The sequence below is a fragment of the Talpa europaea genome (genome assembly GCF_964194135.1).
Source record: "Talpa europaea genome assembly, chromosome: 11".
Lineage (NCBI taxonomy): Eukaryota > Metazoa > Chordata > Mammalia > Eulipotyphla > Talpidae > Talpa > Talpa europaea.
Window position 1 is genome coordinate 7,854,523 of NC_140078.1, and position 15,001 is coordinate 7,869,523.

The 15,001-nt window shown below is 45.3% G+C and overlaps 1 protein-coding gene across 3 annotated transcripts in view; it reads right to left on the reverse strand.

The window, feature by feature from the left end:
* ARFGEF2 (ARF guanine nucleotide exchange factor 2) overlaps positions 1-14,777 on the reverse strand; it is a gene marked incomplete at its 5' end in the record, with an annotated part of 77,006 nt that extends 62,229 nt beyond the window's left edge. For 2 of the 3 annotated variants that reach the window (XM_084247443.1, XM_084247442.1), the window contains 3 exons: positions 51-174; positions 813-843; positions 14,642-14,762. In XM_084247443.1, coding sequence (XP_084103569.1) covers positions 51-174; positions 813-843; positions 14,642-14,762 — 276 coding nt within the window. Of the gene's footprint in view, positions 1-50; positions 175-812; positions 844-14,641 lie in introns of all 3 variants that reach the window. The other variant, XM_084247444.1, reaches the window with a different exon arrangement.
* Between the last annotated feature and the right edge of the window lie 224 nt (positions 14,778-15,001).

Genomic DNA, 15,001 nt, shown 5'->3' on the forward strand with positions numbered 1-15,001 from the left:
TGGCCTGCAGAAAACCCCCTGGACACCACCAATGAGTTTCAACATGGTACCTGCAAGCAGTCGAGGGATGTGCTGACCACCCGGGGGGACTTGGACTGGCAAGCTAGCTCGAATGGAAGGAAATACTGGTCAGCTTCAATGAAGTTTGCCTTTGGTGGTGCAGCAGCGCCAAGCCTGGGAGGAATGCAGGAGAGGGTAGGAGAGGGAAAAGGAAGAAATTAAAACTGGCTTTTTCTACTCCTTACTCTAACTCTGAACCCATTTGCAATCATTTAATTAAAAGTGCCTGCAAACTGCATTTGTGGGACTAGACAATTAAAATTAAACATCTGAATTAGGAGAGATATCAAGTGCCACATGCAGAGAGCAAGGTCTCTCTGATTAGCAAGCCGCAGTGATGGCATCCTGGACTCACCCTGGCTTGGCCGGGCCATGGTGGGATTTCTGAAATGTCACTAACTGGCTTCACTGCTATGAAGAGGAGCAGCAGCCACATACAGGGCAAGCTGTCCTGTCTAAGGAAGCAGGACATACAAGAGACAAGGACTTTGCCTCTCCCGGCAAGAAAAGGCACAGCGGAAGTAACTCAATCTTCCTTACCCTTTCCTGTGAACACCCCACTACTGAGCCAGAAACCTGTGAACCAAGCACTGGTTCCAACAATTCCAGAGTCATGCCACGTGCCCAGCACTGTGCTGGGAGAGTAGGTGCTACTCACAAGGATTAGAAATAGTAGAAAACATGCAGAGAAAGGTTCCCATGGCCACTCCCTGCTCCCTGTATTCCAGCAAGGAAAAAGTGCCCCAGCTTACCTCTGCTTTTCTAGTTCTGCTTTAATTTCATCTGGAGGGGAAGAAAGAAAGGCATATTAGGAGCATGTAATATTTATAAAAACAAAAACTACTAAAAGATATTTAGAAAGTATTGAAAAGTGTTTGCCATTTTTTAAGTGCAGCAATGCTGCTTTGAGGTGATGTAAAGTGGTTCTGACAACTTGAACCATAGCTAACAGTTACAGCGGTTCCTATGAGCTGGGCCTCATTCTAAGCACTTCACATATTTTAACTAATTTATCCTTTGTGGTGGGCACTGTCATCTCCATCTCTCGTTGAGCAGGATTCTCAGTCTCGGCACCACTGGCATCTGGGAACCGGCCTGTGCACTGCAGCAGGTCTAGCCCAGTCCTGGCCTCTTACATCCTGGATGCCAGGAGCAACCTCCTGGGCAATCCAAACCAGAATGGGCTCCAGACATTGCTCAATGTCCCCTGGGGCAGAACTGCCCCTCCCCTCCAGGGTAGAGAATCACTGGCTTAGAGGAGGAAATTGACTCACAGAAAGGTTGGGGAACTTGCCTGCTGTTCCCCAAATCAGAAACTGGAGAACCAGAATGGGGAGTTGGGCATTTTGGCTCCACAACCTGTTCTAGCTATTTCCTTATTCTGCAATCTATATGTTAATGATAGCTAACACAAAGTTAAAAGTAATACAGTAATATTTCAACTATATAAATATATGCACAGAACACTGGAAACAGATACGATGAAATACTGAAAGTTGTCTAAGTAGTGGGATGATTTTTTTCTTAATTTTTTTCACATTTTCTATAAGCAAATATGTATTTCTTAAAATTTGTGGTAAAAACACAAATTTACAATTGTAACCCCATTCAGCGGCATTAAGTACTTTCATATTGTGCTAAAGCATATATAATTTTTATGAATTAAAATTAATTTAAAAATCTTTACCACGTAGGTTAAATTACACAGTTAGGGATACAGAAATAAAATGTCACTAATGAGAAATCAGTCTCAAAGAGACAGTCTTATTTTTAGGAGAACAAGTTTTGTATCACTGAGACACACACTCTCCAAATACGCAGAGCCATCATGCCCAGCCAGTCCTACGTCTTCCTATGTGGTAGGCTCCACGGGCTCATCATGTGACAAAGCAGCAGGCCAAGCCGGCCTACCCTGAATGTGTTAAGCTTCTTTAATCTCTCAAGAGCCAGTGGTTTGGATGTGGCATTAGTTATCTTAGCAACCCCAGAACACAGCTCTGAAAGTCACAACTCAACTCTAGAGTGAATTTTAGGACATGAAAACTGATTAACTGGACTCAGGAGAGGTAACAATTTCTAGCCTTCAACTCAGTCCTTCAATTACACACCCAAGGAAAGACAGAGAAGAGAAACACCCAGATGACTAAGAGCAAACATTCTGCTCCTGGACCGTTGGCCTGAGACATAGGGGCCTGTGAAAGAGGCTCTGTGGCATGGCTCCTGCCCCTCGGGGACAGGAATCCACTGAGGAAGGAGCTCTGGCTCCCTCCGGCTGTGGCCTGCAGGCTGTGGGGGTGGCTCAAGAGAAACAGCCTGAGGCTGGTGGCAAACTTGAGATTCTGTCACTGTGTGTCGCTCCAGAGGGACACTGCTGCCTGAAGACAAGCCAGTCCTGGTTACCTTAAAAGAGTTACATTTAGATGTTAAATGTGTCTGAAGCAATTAGGCCTTTCCTAAAGTCTGTGCCAGTCTCCGAGCTCTAAAATAATTTATTTTGGAATGTCACTGGTGCCAGTCCAACTGATGAATCAGTTGCTAGGGGTGCCACATAATTGAGGCAGGGAAGATAGTAAGTTCAAATGCAGGGGCTATACACTCAAAAGCTCCCAGCAGGGAGCCTCAAGGAGAGACATGAGTGGACATAAGACACTAGGGGCAGGGAGGACCCTGTTCCCACCAAACAGGGCAAAGGGTGCAGCCACCTCAGTCCCTGCTTACTGGTAGCTCTAGAGTCCCTGGGCCCAAAGGTACCAGCTGTTCTGATTTTTTCAGAAGTAAAAACACAGATTTTAAGTGAAAGATCAAACTGTAATTCAAAGCAACTTCAACTATTTAAGTAAGTATTATGGTTCAAGTAAAACTGCCCTGGCCCCGGAGCCACCTGTCTACAACCTTTGCTTTATGGGGCGGGGAAGAATGGAAGAGAAAGTACGTCACAGGCTGCAAGGCAGTAAGTAACCGAAGGGGTAAGAGTGGCTTCTGCACAAACTACATGTTGCTCGGCCAAAGAGTAACTAAGAAGCCAGAGGACAACCAGGGTTCAAGGTCAAACGCCACTAAATTTTACAGATGAAGAAAAAAGACCGAAGAGTTTTAAAATTCGTAAGTAGTGGAGCTGGCATTGAACCCAGAGAATTAAGTGCCAGAGCCCGTGCTCATAATCTTGTGGGTACCCTGACTGGCAAATAAGCATGAGGAATTACTCTGTAAACTGTAAATGCAGAACAATACAAATGTCGGTTTTGCTATCACTGGTACAAACCCTGAACTTGGCAATCATGGTTCAAAGCACTGGTGCTTGTTTTGCTCTGGCTGGGGGAGGCTGTTTACCAGCAGCTCTGGAATCTCTGGATCTCTCTTCCTGGTTTGCTGCCACAGGAGCACAGAGAAGGCATAGCCTGGCTTCCCCAGGGATATGAAGAAGGACCAGGGTGACTGGCAGCAGTGCCAGTTAGGGCACCCCAGGGGCAGGAAGAGGAAACTGCCGGCAGGCACAGTTGTTGCAGAAGGCAAGAAGCACTGCTGCGAACCTGGCTTCACAGACCTTTGGTTTTCTTAATTTACAATAAGGTATTCCCACAAGAACTAGGTATTGTTGCCCTGGCTAAAATACTTTGTGAAAGAAAAGAAATCTTGAAAACTCCTCCCCACTGAATACAGTAGGGGTCCAGGTCACAGGAAGATCCCTAGGGAGGCATGGAGGGAACTGCACAGGCCTCTGTTTTCACAACACTCTGGGTGCTGTTTAGAGTAAAAGAGGAGGGTGGGCATGGTAGATAGAAACTCTGTCATGCTGGGAACCCCATCAAGAGGCTTTGTTAGTAATCCAGGCAGGTACTAAGGTGGGCTTGGACCGGGCGGGGGAGGCTTTGTGATGGAGACAAGTATCAGTCTGAACCACATTGGCCAAATATGATCATATGGTCCAACCTAACAGTTGGATTCTAGATATATTCAGATAAAACAGATTTTTTTCCATGAAAAAGAGGCAGAAAAGGGGACAGAGAAATGGTGTGTGGCAGGGGCCTCACAGATAGCTGGGCACAGCCTGGTGTGGCAGAAAGAAACAGGTCTGAGATTCAGAGAGCATGAGGTTCAAGTCCTGGCATGGACATCTGGTAGCTGAATGATGGGTTATTAAACCTCCCAGAATCTTGGTTTCACTTTAACAAAGGAAGATGATAAAAAGCAGTCCCAGGTGCTCCAGAAAATGTAATTAGATGTTGGGTGCAGGCCATCTTCTAGACAACCCTGTGAGAGAGGTATTGTGAGGTTAATGGCTAAGGCAAAATCTGGCATACAGCAGGTGGCCAATAAATGTCAGTTCTCTTGCTTTTATCTTAAAACAGCAGTTGGCAATACTGCAGAATCTCTAGCGCCATTGTGGGACCAAGCAAATCCCAGGGGAAAAGGAAATCAATGGAGCCCAAATCATAACAACAACAGCTGACATTCACTAGGTGCCTGCTGGGTGCTGGCTGCAGCCAGAAGGCCAGTGCACCCTAGCCGTTGCTGTTCCTGGGTGAGGAATCTGAGCACAGAGGGATGAAGCCACCAGCTCACAACCACATTGAGGAAGGGTTCTTGTCAGCAGGATTCCCTCGAGGCTGGCTGCCCCAGAGCGGGCCCTCCAGGTTCCCTAGATGGAGATGAGGAGGAGGGCGGGTGAAGGAAGACAAGCATATGGTGCGGCACACCTGCTCCTGTTTATTGCTCCACATCTTGACAGGTAGTGCTTCCCCAACCGCCAACTGGACAACTGGTGGCAATAAATGAGTGAACTGGAGATGGAGGAGACCTGGGCAGGGTGTGGCAGCTTCAGTTCAAAAGCCAGAGAAAAGCCAGAGAAAGTCTTTCTGGGCCTCGCTGTCAGCAATGGACCTCTCAGGTCATGCACCCCTGTCCATGAGTAACTTTGGAAATGGCTCATGTTCCCTCCTGAGCTGAGTCCAACAATGACCATCAGCCACCTCAACAATTCAATCACTGGTCATTCCCTCAAAGTCCCAAACACCCCTTTAACCCCCAGTCCTCCTCAGACATCTGATCTGCCACCTCCTTCCCTTCTATGCAAACCAGTGCTGCCCTCAGTGCCTTCAACTCCCCTCCCGTGACCTCCAAGCTAGCCTGGGTCCGGCCCGTACCCTGAGCTCTGTCACCATGTGGAGCTTGTGCCCATCTGGAGCTGTCAGCCGCTGCTCCCCAAGCAGTTGGACCCTTCCTTGGCCAGTCAGATTTCCTGAGGCCCACACGTCACTCTTCCCTTTCCAGAATGGCTCCCACTAGAAGTTCTGGTATCGGAGTGATAGGCAATCAATAGTCTTGACTCTCTCCTTTGGTCTTTAATTCCTGGCAAAATCCCAAATACAGATTGTACTATTATTTCCTTTTGACCTGTCTCCACCTAACTACCACACCTCTGACTACAGGACAAGCTGGGCAGTGTGCAACCAGCAGCTGAGGCTAAGTCCTTGGACGTCTGAGGGACTGCTGCCCAATTCTCTGCTGGCTTCAAACCCTCCCCCTGGCCCCCAACCCTCACCATTCCTCCTGACTCACAACCAATGGAAGGGCCTCTTTCAAGCAGAAATTAGAAGCTGCCACAAGGAAACTCCCTCAACTTCCTGTCATTGAACCTGCCAACTGACCTACTTCTGTACCCACCCTCCAGCTCTCTCTGCTAGAAGACAGTCCCTCCACCTCCGCAGCTCCCCACTCACACCCGCCTTCTTGGGAACTCCATGCTCTCTGTATTAGAGTAACACCATGTCTCACCATGCCAGCGCTCTACTATCACCTGAAGCCAAGGTGATGTCACCAACACGTCTCACCTGGGCCACGGAAACAGTCTCTTAGCTAGTCTCACTGCTTCAGCTCCACCCTCTCCCCTACACCTCCCGTCCCCACAGCCTTTCTCCACACAGAGGAATTCCCCTCAAAAGCAAATCAGATTACATCTGCTCAAAACAGATTATCCATACTGCTTATAATGTAAATCAGTTTACATCTGCTCCTTTGCTCAGAATTCTCTGCTGGCTTCCCGTCTCTAAATAAAATCCAAAATCTTGACCTTGGCCTTCAAGTCTGTTATGATCTGGCCCCCTCTGATCTCACCTTCTAGCATCCTGCCTCCAACCTGTTTGCTGCACGTTCCTGTGTGAGGGACTGCTATTCCTGCTATTTCACGTGCTATTCCTGTTGCCTGGAATGCCTTCCCTCACCCAGGTATCCTTACCTCCTTCAGATCAGACTGCTCCGCGGTCATGAGAGGCCTTCCCTCACCACCTAAAACTGCCACCTCATGCCCTCCTTGTCATTCTGCATCTCCTTACCTGCTTGCCCTCCACACTTCACTGAGATTTACTGTTCTAATCTCTCTTTGCTGTATTTACTATCCATGACACATTATGCATCAGTTCATTTATTATCTGTCTTCCAGTAAAATATAAATTCTGAGACAGGAGTGTTCTGCTCACTGCTGAATTCCCAGCATCTCTGAGTTTCTAGTCACACAGTATATACAATATTTGTTAAATAAATAAACTGTCCTTTTCTCTTTTATTTTAACCTCAACTGGCATCCTTCCCAGAAACATTTAGACAAATTTGAGTCTTTTCTACCTATAAAAAAATTTTTTTGAAAGTCCCATGATCCATATTTCCCTCCTCCCCTCAAACCACAGCCAGTCTCAGGGGAAAGAGTTGCCTGTGCTCACTGTCCCTTTCCTTACCTCCCACTCGGCCCCAACCCACTCCAGTCTGGCTTTCACCTTCATCATGCCACCCAAATGGCTCAAACTAGTATCACCAATGACCCACATTTCTAAATCTGATGGGCATTTTTCCAGTCTTCATCTCCTTAACTTCCTTGCAGCATTTGGCCTTACTGACCTTGCCTTCCTTGAAATTTTCTCCACTTCTGGTTTCACAAGCACATGCTCTCCTTATCTATACTCTGGTTCTCCATTTACTTTGCAGACTCAGCCTCCTCTGCCCAGTCAGGGCAGGTGAGGAATTCCATGGGCCCAGGTCCAGGCCCCTGGCCTCTCTTGTACACTCTCTCCTCACTACCAAGGTTCTGATGACTCCTAACTCTCGATCCACTCTTATGACACCAGGCTCGTACATCAGTCCACTTCCTGTACAGGCCATCTGTCCAGCTGGATGCTCAACATATCCAAGTCCCAACTCAGATCAACCTCCTCTCCCCAGATGGTGTCCCCACATGCTCACCCTGAAGACTAGCACTACAGTCCATCAGGTCAATGGGTCAGAAACTTAGCAGCCTTACCGATCCTCTTTCACAAGTTCTTACCCAATGCATCACCAGGTTTTGTTAGCTTTACTTTCTAAACAAGTGGGGGAAGACAGTCACTTTGCTCTGCTGCTACCGTCACCAACAACTCTTGCATGGATGATGGTAACTTCCTCCTCACTGGTCCCTGGGCAAGCCCTCTGTTCTTCCTCTAAGATGTTCTGAACTCAGTGATCTTTACAAAATACAAACCTGGTCATCCCCTTGTCTTTTTCCCGAGTTAAACTCTTCTGTGTTGTGTCACTGTTTTTGGCCTAAAAATCAAATTCCTCCCTGTGACCTTCAAGGTGTTACATGGTGGGGCCCTGGCCTACCTCTCCCACCTGCTCCTCAAGGATCCTCATTAACCAGGCTCCAACCTCACAGAGGCCTCTTTTAGTTTCCCTAACAGTCACAGCTCCTCTATGCCACACGACCTTTGCACGTGCTATTCCCCTCATGTCAAAATATCTCATACCTCAACCTACTAAATTCTTATTTATTATTCAGAGCTGAAGACTTCCTCAGGGAAGTTTTCCCTCACCCCCTGGTTCAATGCCTTTGCAAGACCAGATTTCTCTCCTTCGCAGACCTTCTCCTTTATTAGTATGACCGAGACGGCATGATGATCTGAATAATGCCCATCTTCCACATTAACTGCAACCCCATGGGAACAGGGTTCTGGTTTGTTTTGTTTCTCTTGCATCAGGACTCCAGTTGTGACACCAAAGTAAGTGCTTCTGCAAGAATGGTGGCCTGATTTAGTCAACAGACAAAAGGGATTATACAAAGAACAACAAATATGCACTGATCACTCTTTAGGCCTAAGGTTCTAGCAAAGATGACTGTGCCCCATAAATCTATAGTAAAATGACATACCTACTAAAAAAGAAGCTAAAAGACTTATTTACAGCCAAGGCTGTAAATTAAAAAGAAGCTCCTTACAAGAAGACTCCAGGAATGAATTAGCAAACACATGAAACAACTTTCTAAGATAACCTTGCTGGAAGGAAAGTCAAGTATATTCCTGGCAGGGCCCCTCAATCTGGTGAAAATGCTAAGAACTAAACACAGCTCTAAGCTATTTATATAGAAGACTCCGTGTACTTGCTGATTAAGTACACATTTTCACAAGTTTGCTCTTTTCCGTAAAGAATGGTCTTACTGTTTCCCCAGCAGTGCTTATAGTCTCCCCCAAGACTCGTAAGCACAGGACAGAGCTCTAAATTCATCCAGCCCCTTGTTTCCCAGTGTCAAAAGACTTGCAAAACATCCATAAGCCAGCAAATAATGCAGGTAGTTTTAGTTAAAACTATACTAACATGTCTGAATTTTAGCAGGTTATCTGGTTAGGTGTCTTGTGTCTTTCCTTTACCACATTAGCTCACCTAAACAATAATTCTGTGACAGATGTCATCACCTTTATCAGAACACCGCGGCTCAAAGAAGCTTAATTATTAGTCCAGAACCACAGGACTATTAACAGGCACTTTAAAACTATGCTCTCGATCCATTTCTACCAACCCAATAAATAAATTCTTTTCAATAATCAAAATCCAGTATCCAGATGCTGCTTCTAGACAGATGTCATGCTCCTGAAGAATCACCATAAAGTTTTTCAGCAAAAAGCAGTAAGGGTCCTGAGCCCAGTTATTTCCTAAAGCTTTTACAATTTAGGGCCTCCCCTGGTGGTGCAGCAGTTGAGTATTGGGCTGCGAAGCTGCCCGCAGCCTCTGCAGCACGGGTCTGATCCCCAGCCGCCAGCGAGAGTCCCACATGGCGTGCAGACCTCTCCTGCCATGTCTGCTGCTCCCCTCAGAAGTGTATTTCGTCAGTCTGCCTGTTCTGTTCCCCACTCTGGCTCTGGTGAATTCTCTCACCCTCCCGCACTTCTGACTGCGCCCAGTGCTTATATAAATAAATAAATAAATCTTAAAAAAAAAAAAAAAACCTTTTACAATTTACAGTATTCATAAACAAATGTTTAATCAAAATACCAGAATCTGCTAAATTGAAGGTTTTATCCTAACTTTAACTGCTCCTACAAGTTTAGGAAAGTTTTGATGTTCCTAAGGTGATCAATTATTTTGAAGACATCAAAATCAGAAGAACAGTAATGGTAACACCATCATATGGAGGAAAAAGGAATCTACCATATAGGGCCTCCCCGGTGGCGCAGCGGGTTGAGCACAGCGCTGTGAAGCTGTCCGCAGCCTCTGAGGTTCAATTCCCAGCTGGCCAGGGAGATTCCCACATGGCGAGGCAGACCTCTCCTGCTTCGTCTACTGCTCCCCTCAGCAGTGTCTTTGGTCCATCTGCCTGTTCTGCTCCCCACTCTGTCTCTGGTGAATTCTCTTACCCTCCCGCACCTCTGGCCTGTACCCCAGTGCTTGTATAAATAAATAAAATCTTAAAAAAAAAAAAAAAGGAATCTACCATATAGCATATGACATGGACATTTGCAGTCTTTTTCGCACATTAATATACAACCAGGATTTATGAATGTGCTCCCTTCCCAATGGCATTTTTAAAAGTTCAAGTCTTTTTTCTACTTTAAGAAACAAACAAAAGAAGTTTCATGATCCACTTCTGTCTCCTCTACTTTACATCACAGCCGGCCTCGAAAGAGTGGCCTGTACAACTCTTTCCGTAACTCCCACTCAGCCCCAACCCACTCCAGTCTGGCTTTCACCTTCATCACGCCACCCAAATGGCTCAATCTAGTATCACCAGTGACCCAAACATCCCTGAACTTGTATATTAAACAGTCAGGGTAGAAAACCTAAAAATGGATTTTATGATTTACATGCCAGGGTGGAGCATATGTGGTGTCTGTTTCTCCACCTGGCTGTGAGGATGGAAGAAAGTTGCTCTCTGAGTCTTGGCTTCCCTTTGCCTGCTATACCCAAAGATGGATATCAAATACATGTCATAGAATAAGAGCATCTTTGTTGCTGATAAAGAGTAAATCAGAAATCAGAAAAATTTAAAAACCCAAATAAAGCTCATGGAAAACCTACTCCTTACCCTCATTTCTTTTCTTCCCACTAGTTCTTAAATAAAGTAGACCAAAGACATATGCAGTAAAAACTGTAGGGGGAAAAGCTGTGATCTTTTTAACTAAAGGCTTTCAAATATATTTCAAAATTCAGTCACAGAAAATATGGTCTCTTTACATACTGAATGCTTGGCTTATTGAAACTATACCAAAAACTTCATGGCAGTGTAAAGACTGCTTTAAAGACCCAGTGAGCACTTCATGTACAAGAATTTTCATATGGAGAAGCTGTACGGGAGTAATGGTTAAGATCTTGGCTCTGGAGCCAGATGACCAGTGATCACACTCTGACTCCACAGTTTCTAGCTGCATTTACACTGGCAACTTCTCTGGGCCTCAATGAGGATAATAATAGTAAGAACTAAACTGCATGTAAAGCACATGGCACCATGCCTGGACCATAGAAATGCTTAGTACATGGTAAATACCATATAGATATTACATAACATGTAATTTAAATAAATCCTTATAATCACTCAAGTGGAAGATGATGATATGTCAATGTAGATTCATCTATTGTAACAAATGGACCTCTCTGGTGGGGTGTGATAAAGGAAAGGCTATGCATGTGTGGAGGAAGATTCTCTGTATCATCCACGCAACACAAAATTGCTCTAAAATAAAAAGGTTTTTTTTAAGCCACTTAACTTCTCATAAAAAATAGACAAGTATGTTTACTATTCTTTTTGTTTCTTTGACAATGACTAAGAATGACAGGTAGCAATTATAGAGCACTTAGCCCTAACTTAGCACTTTGTGTATATTAAATTATTAAATAAGATACTGCATCTTTTATCATACACAACACACACACACACACACACACGTTTAGTCAGAACAATTCAGTTAAAGTTTTCCAGATTTCTGGACAAATATTTCCATGCCACTTTAATAACACTCAGATTATCTTGTCAAGTCTCCAAATGCCACATAACTTATGAGCAAAAATGCAATTTTAAGAGATCATGGGAGAAGATGGTCCTTAGATAAGACAGTTAAGAAAGGGAGGCTTAAGAACGTAATTGCATTCCCCAACAGAGGGCTAGAAGGGTCAAGATTATTCATGTATATATATCAAAGCTTCCTCAACAAAGTAAAGCGCCACAATGTCTTTGGATGATGTATGGCTGCTTTTGATTTCCTTAGGGAAAGGGTGGAAGGGCAAGGCCCCTATCTAGGCTTTTGGTATTTAGTACCAATGCATCACTGAGATTATTCCAAACCTGTTCCATCCTGATCACAGCTCTAACAAGAAACAGTCCTTGTCTTCACTGAGTTTTACACTCCCTGTTAACACTGAGTTAGTTAACACTCCAATAAAGTCTCCTGTTCATGTAATTACATTCTTATTTATCGCATCTGCAAACCAAAGAGAGCAATAGTTCTTTCCTGAATGAGGAAACCAAAGTAGGCTAAGAACATCAAGCCAGAGTGCTTATAGTTTCTATGTTCTGTCACAGCTTAAAATAAAAATAATAGTAGCAAGCCTTTACTGAACATCACGCCAAGTTCTATGAGCAAGTCAATCTTTATGAAGGCGGTATAAGATCTATCCAAGATGATAAACATAGCAAGCAGAAGACAAGGGATTTGAACCCTAGCAGTCTTGAGTCCAGAAAACTAGCTCCTAGTCCGTGCACTATACAAACTGCCGTCCTGATCTCCTCCCCCAACACTCTACGATTGGTGGACTCGTGTCACAGAAACAGTTTTCTGTAAATGTTTTCTATTATCTGAGCATTTTGACTCTGAGAGCTCACTTACAGTTTCTCTTATCAAAATGAATGATAATCTGCACATGCCAATCTCAAAATACAGCCACAATGTAAAAATTCTTTAAGCTATCTTTACTGGACACCAGACTATGCCTTGAGATGCAGGCTGAAATATCACCGGTACTTTGCTGTATGTTTCAAAGTAAAAACAGTTATTGCTACTTAATAATACACAATAACTTTCTTTAAAAAGATGGCCAGTTTATGAGGCAGACCTCTCCTGTCTTGCTGCTTCCCTCAGCAGTGTTTCAGTCAGTCTGCCTGTTCTGTTCCCCCCTCTGTCTCTGGTGGATCTTCCCCCGCCCCCTACCGCCGCATCTCTGGTCTGTACCCCAGCTCTCGTATTCATAAATACATAAATCTTTTAAAAAAAAAAAAGATGGCCAGTTTAAATCAACACTATGTATAACAGAGTTGATTATGATGATTACCTGAGCTGATGAACTATTGTCTACTTGCTATTCACCTAGCCTATATTCAGATTAATTTTACATAGATTATGTCTTACAATTCACTACTAAAACACTAAATATGCATACACAATCCAGCTTGGAAAAATCTTGAACTTCTGAACAAAGATATAATTAAAAAACATCTAATAAGCTTCCAGTGGCCCTTTACAACACATTTAATGATTTTATTAGTAGGTTCCAACAATGTGATATACTAATTTGGTGAAGATGTTTATATTAAGAAATTTTCTGAAGGAGGAATAAAAACTTTTCTGCCAAATAACTTTGAAACATCCAAAACCATACTCTCAAAGTAATATTGAGAGGACAGAAGCCAAACAAATTTCCAAGGGGAGTTTTTGCCTAATTAACACACTGCTTTGTAATGGTGCTTATCGTGTATTTCTGATTAAACAATATCTAACAGTTAACCCGGGTTTTTTGAATAGAAAAGCTCTTTAAAAATCTCTCTCAATAAATTCCTCCCATTGATCATGAATTTCACAGGGCTAGCATGTTTCCAGATTATTTAAGCAACAACTTCTTGTAGCAATAATTCTTGACCTTTGAGGGAGTCTCAGACCCTTAAGAGAATCTAATAAAAGCCATCAACTTTATTTCCAGAGAAGTTCAAAGTTCATAAAGCTATTCATAGGTCCCAAGAATCCCAGTGCTGTACCTTGCATTAAATGAAGGAAGATAGTGGCAACCTCCAATTGTAACAGAAAATCAAATTTTCTACTTACACAATTTGTTAGGGGAAAAGGGTCCTTTTAGAGACTCCAAACCAAAGGTATTGGGTGGTGACTTAGTTTGAAGCTGGCTCTGGTCAAATGTATTGATTTTCACCCTCCAGAACTCTCTTCTCCTAAAACTCCAGAAGGTATATACTTCCTGCCTGTCAGCACCCAACTCAAATGTCACCTCTCCAGAAAGGATTGCTTTCTTGACCACTATAGTAAAAGCAGCCCTCTGACCCTCTTTATCACATCTCACACTTTAATTTTCACAATTTATTATTATTCAAAATTGCCCCAATAGTTTTATTGTCGCCCCCATTAGAGTTTAAACTCCATTAATGGCAAATACTTTGTCGTGTTCCCCACTATGTAGCCTCAATGCCTATCACAGTGCCTGGGACATAGTTGGCATTTGATACATATGTTAAATGACTTAAAATAAAAGACAGGATGTTGATATTGGAATCAACTATCAAGGTTTTAACTGGTTGTGAGTTATGAGTTTGTTTCGCCTTCTTTCCATAACCTGCGGTGCAGTCAATCAACACCTGCCAAGTGCCAGGCACTGTTGCAGGTGCAGGGGATACAACAGTGGATAAAACAGACAAGCATCTGAGACAGAAGAAAAAGAGAACGAAGGGCGGAAAAAAAAAAACAAAACAGACAAGTATCTTTGCTCTCACAGCACCTCTATTTTAGTGGGCCGCCCGGAATAAGCAGACCTCTTGCACACTACAACACCTGGGAGGTGCAGGTGAACCCTCAACCTTCCTTCCCCTTAAGAGAGTTATGGGAGATCCTCAAATGAAAAGTGAATGCCGTCCAATCGGGTACTTCCAAAGCAAGCCTCTGGGGGTTTCCCTGAACCAGTAGGGCAGCTCTTCTTCCCCCCTCCCCCCTGCTCCACTCGCAAGGGGAGAAGCCCAACCAGCAGAACCCAGGTAAGGAGAAACTCAGGGTAAGGGCTCCCGCTTCTGAGGGTGATGAGGGGAGGAACCAGGAACCAGGACGGCACGGAGTCAAGGCAAAAGTCTTGGGCTGGGAGGCTGGAGAGCCAGTCCCGGCTGTCACCAACTTGCTAGGTGACCTTGGGCCAGTCCCGAGCTGCCAGGACATCAGTTTTCCCCGGGATCTAACGAGGAGGCCGGGTGGGCTGGGAATCGGGGTCGGGGGGTGGAGGCCGGGAGCCCTGGCGGGGGCCGGGCGAGGTAACGGCCGGCGTGAGGAGGCCGGCGCGGGGCCCGGCTAGGGCGGCTCACCCACCGAGCGCCACCTGGCAGGCCCTGCGCAGCTGGGAGTGCTGGGGCCGCTTCACCTCCTTGTCGGCTAGGATCTTCTCCAGGGCCCGGGACACGAACATGCTCTTGGTCTGGCTCTCCTGCATGGCCCCGGCCCGGCGGGGGCTGGCAGCCCCGCGGGCGCGCGGCGCGAGCGAGCGGGCGACCTAGGCTGTGGGCCCGGCGTCCGGGCCGGCACCGGCCGCGTCCGTCCGCGCCGCCCCGTCAGGAAGCGACGCCGCGGCCCCACGGCGCCGCCATGTTGGAGCGCGTCACGTGACCACGTGACTGGCGGGGCCGCTACGACCGCCTCGCGTCCGTGGACCCCGTGACCCCTGCGGGGCGG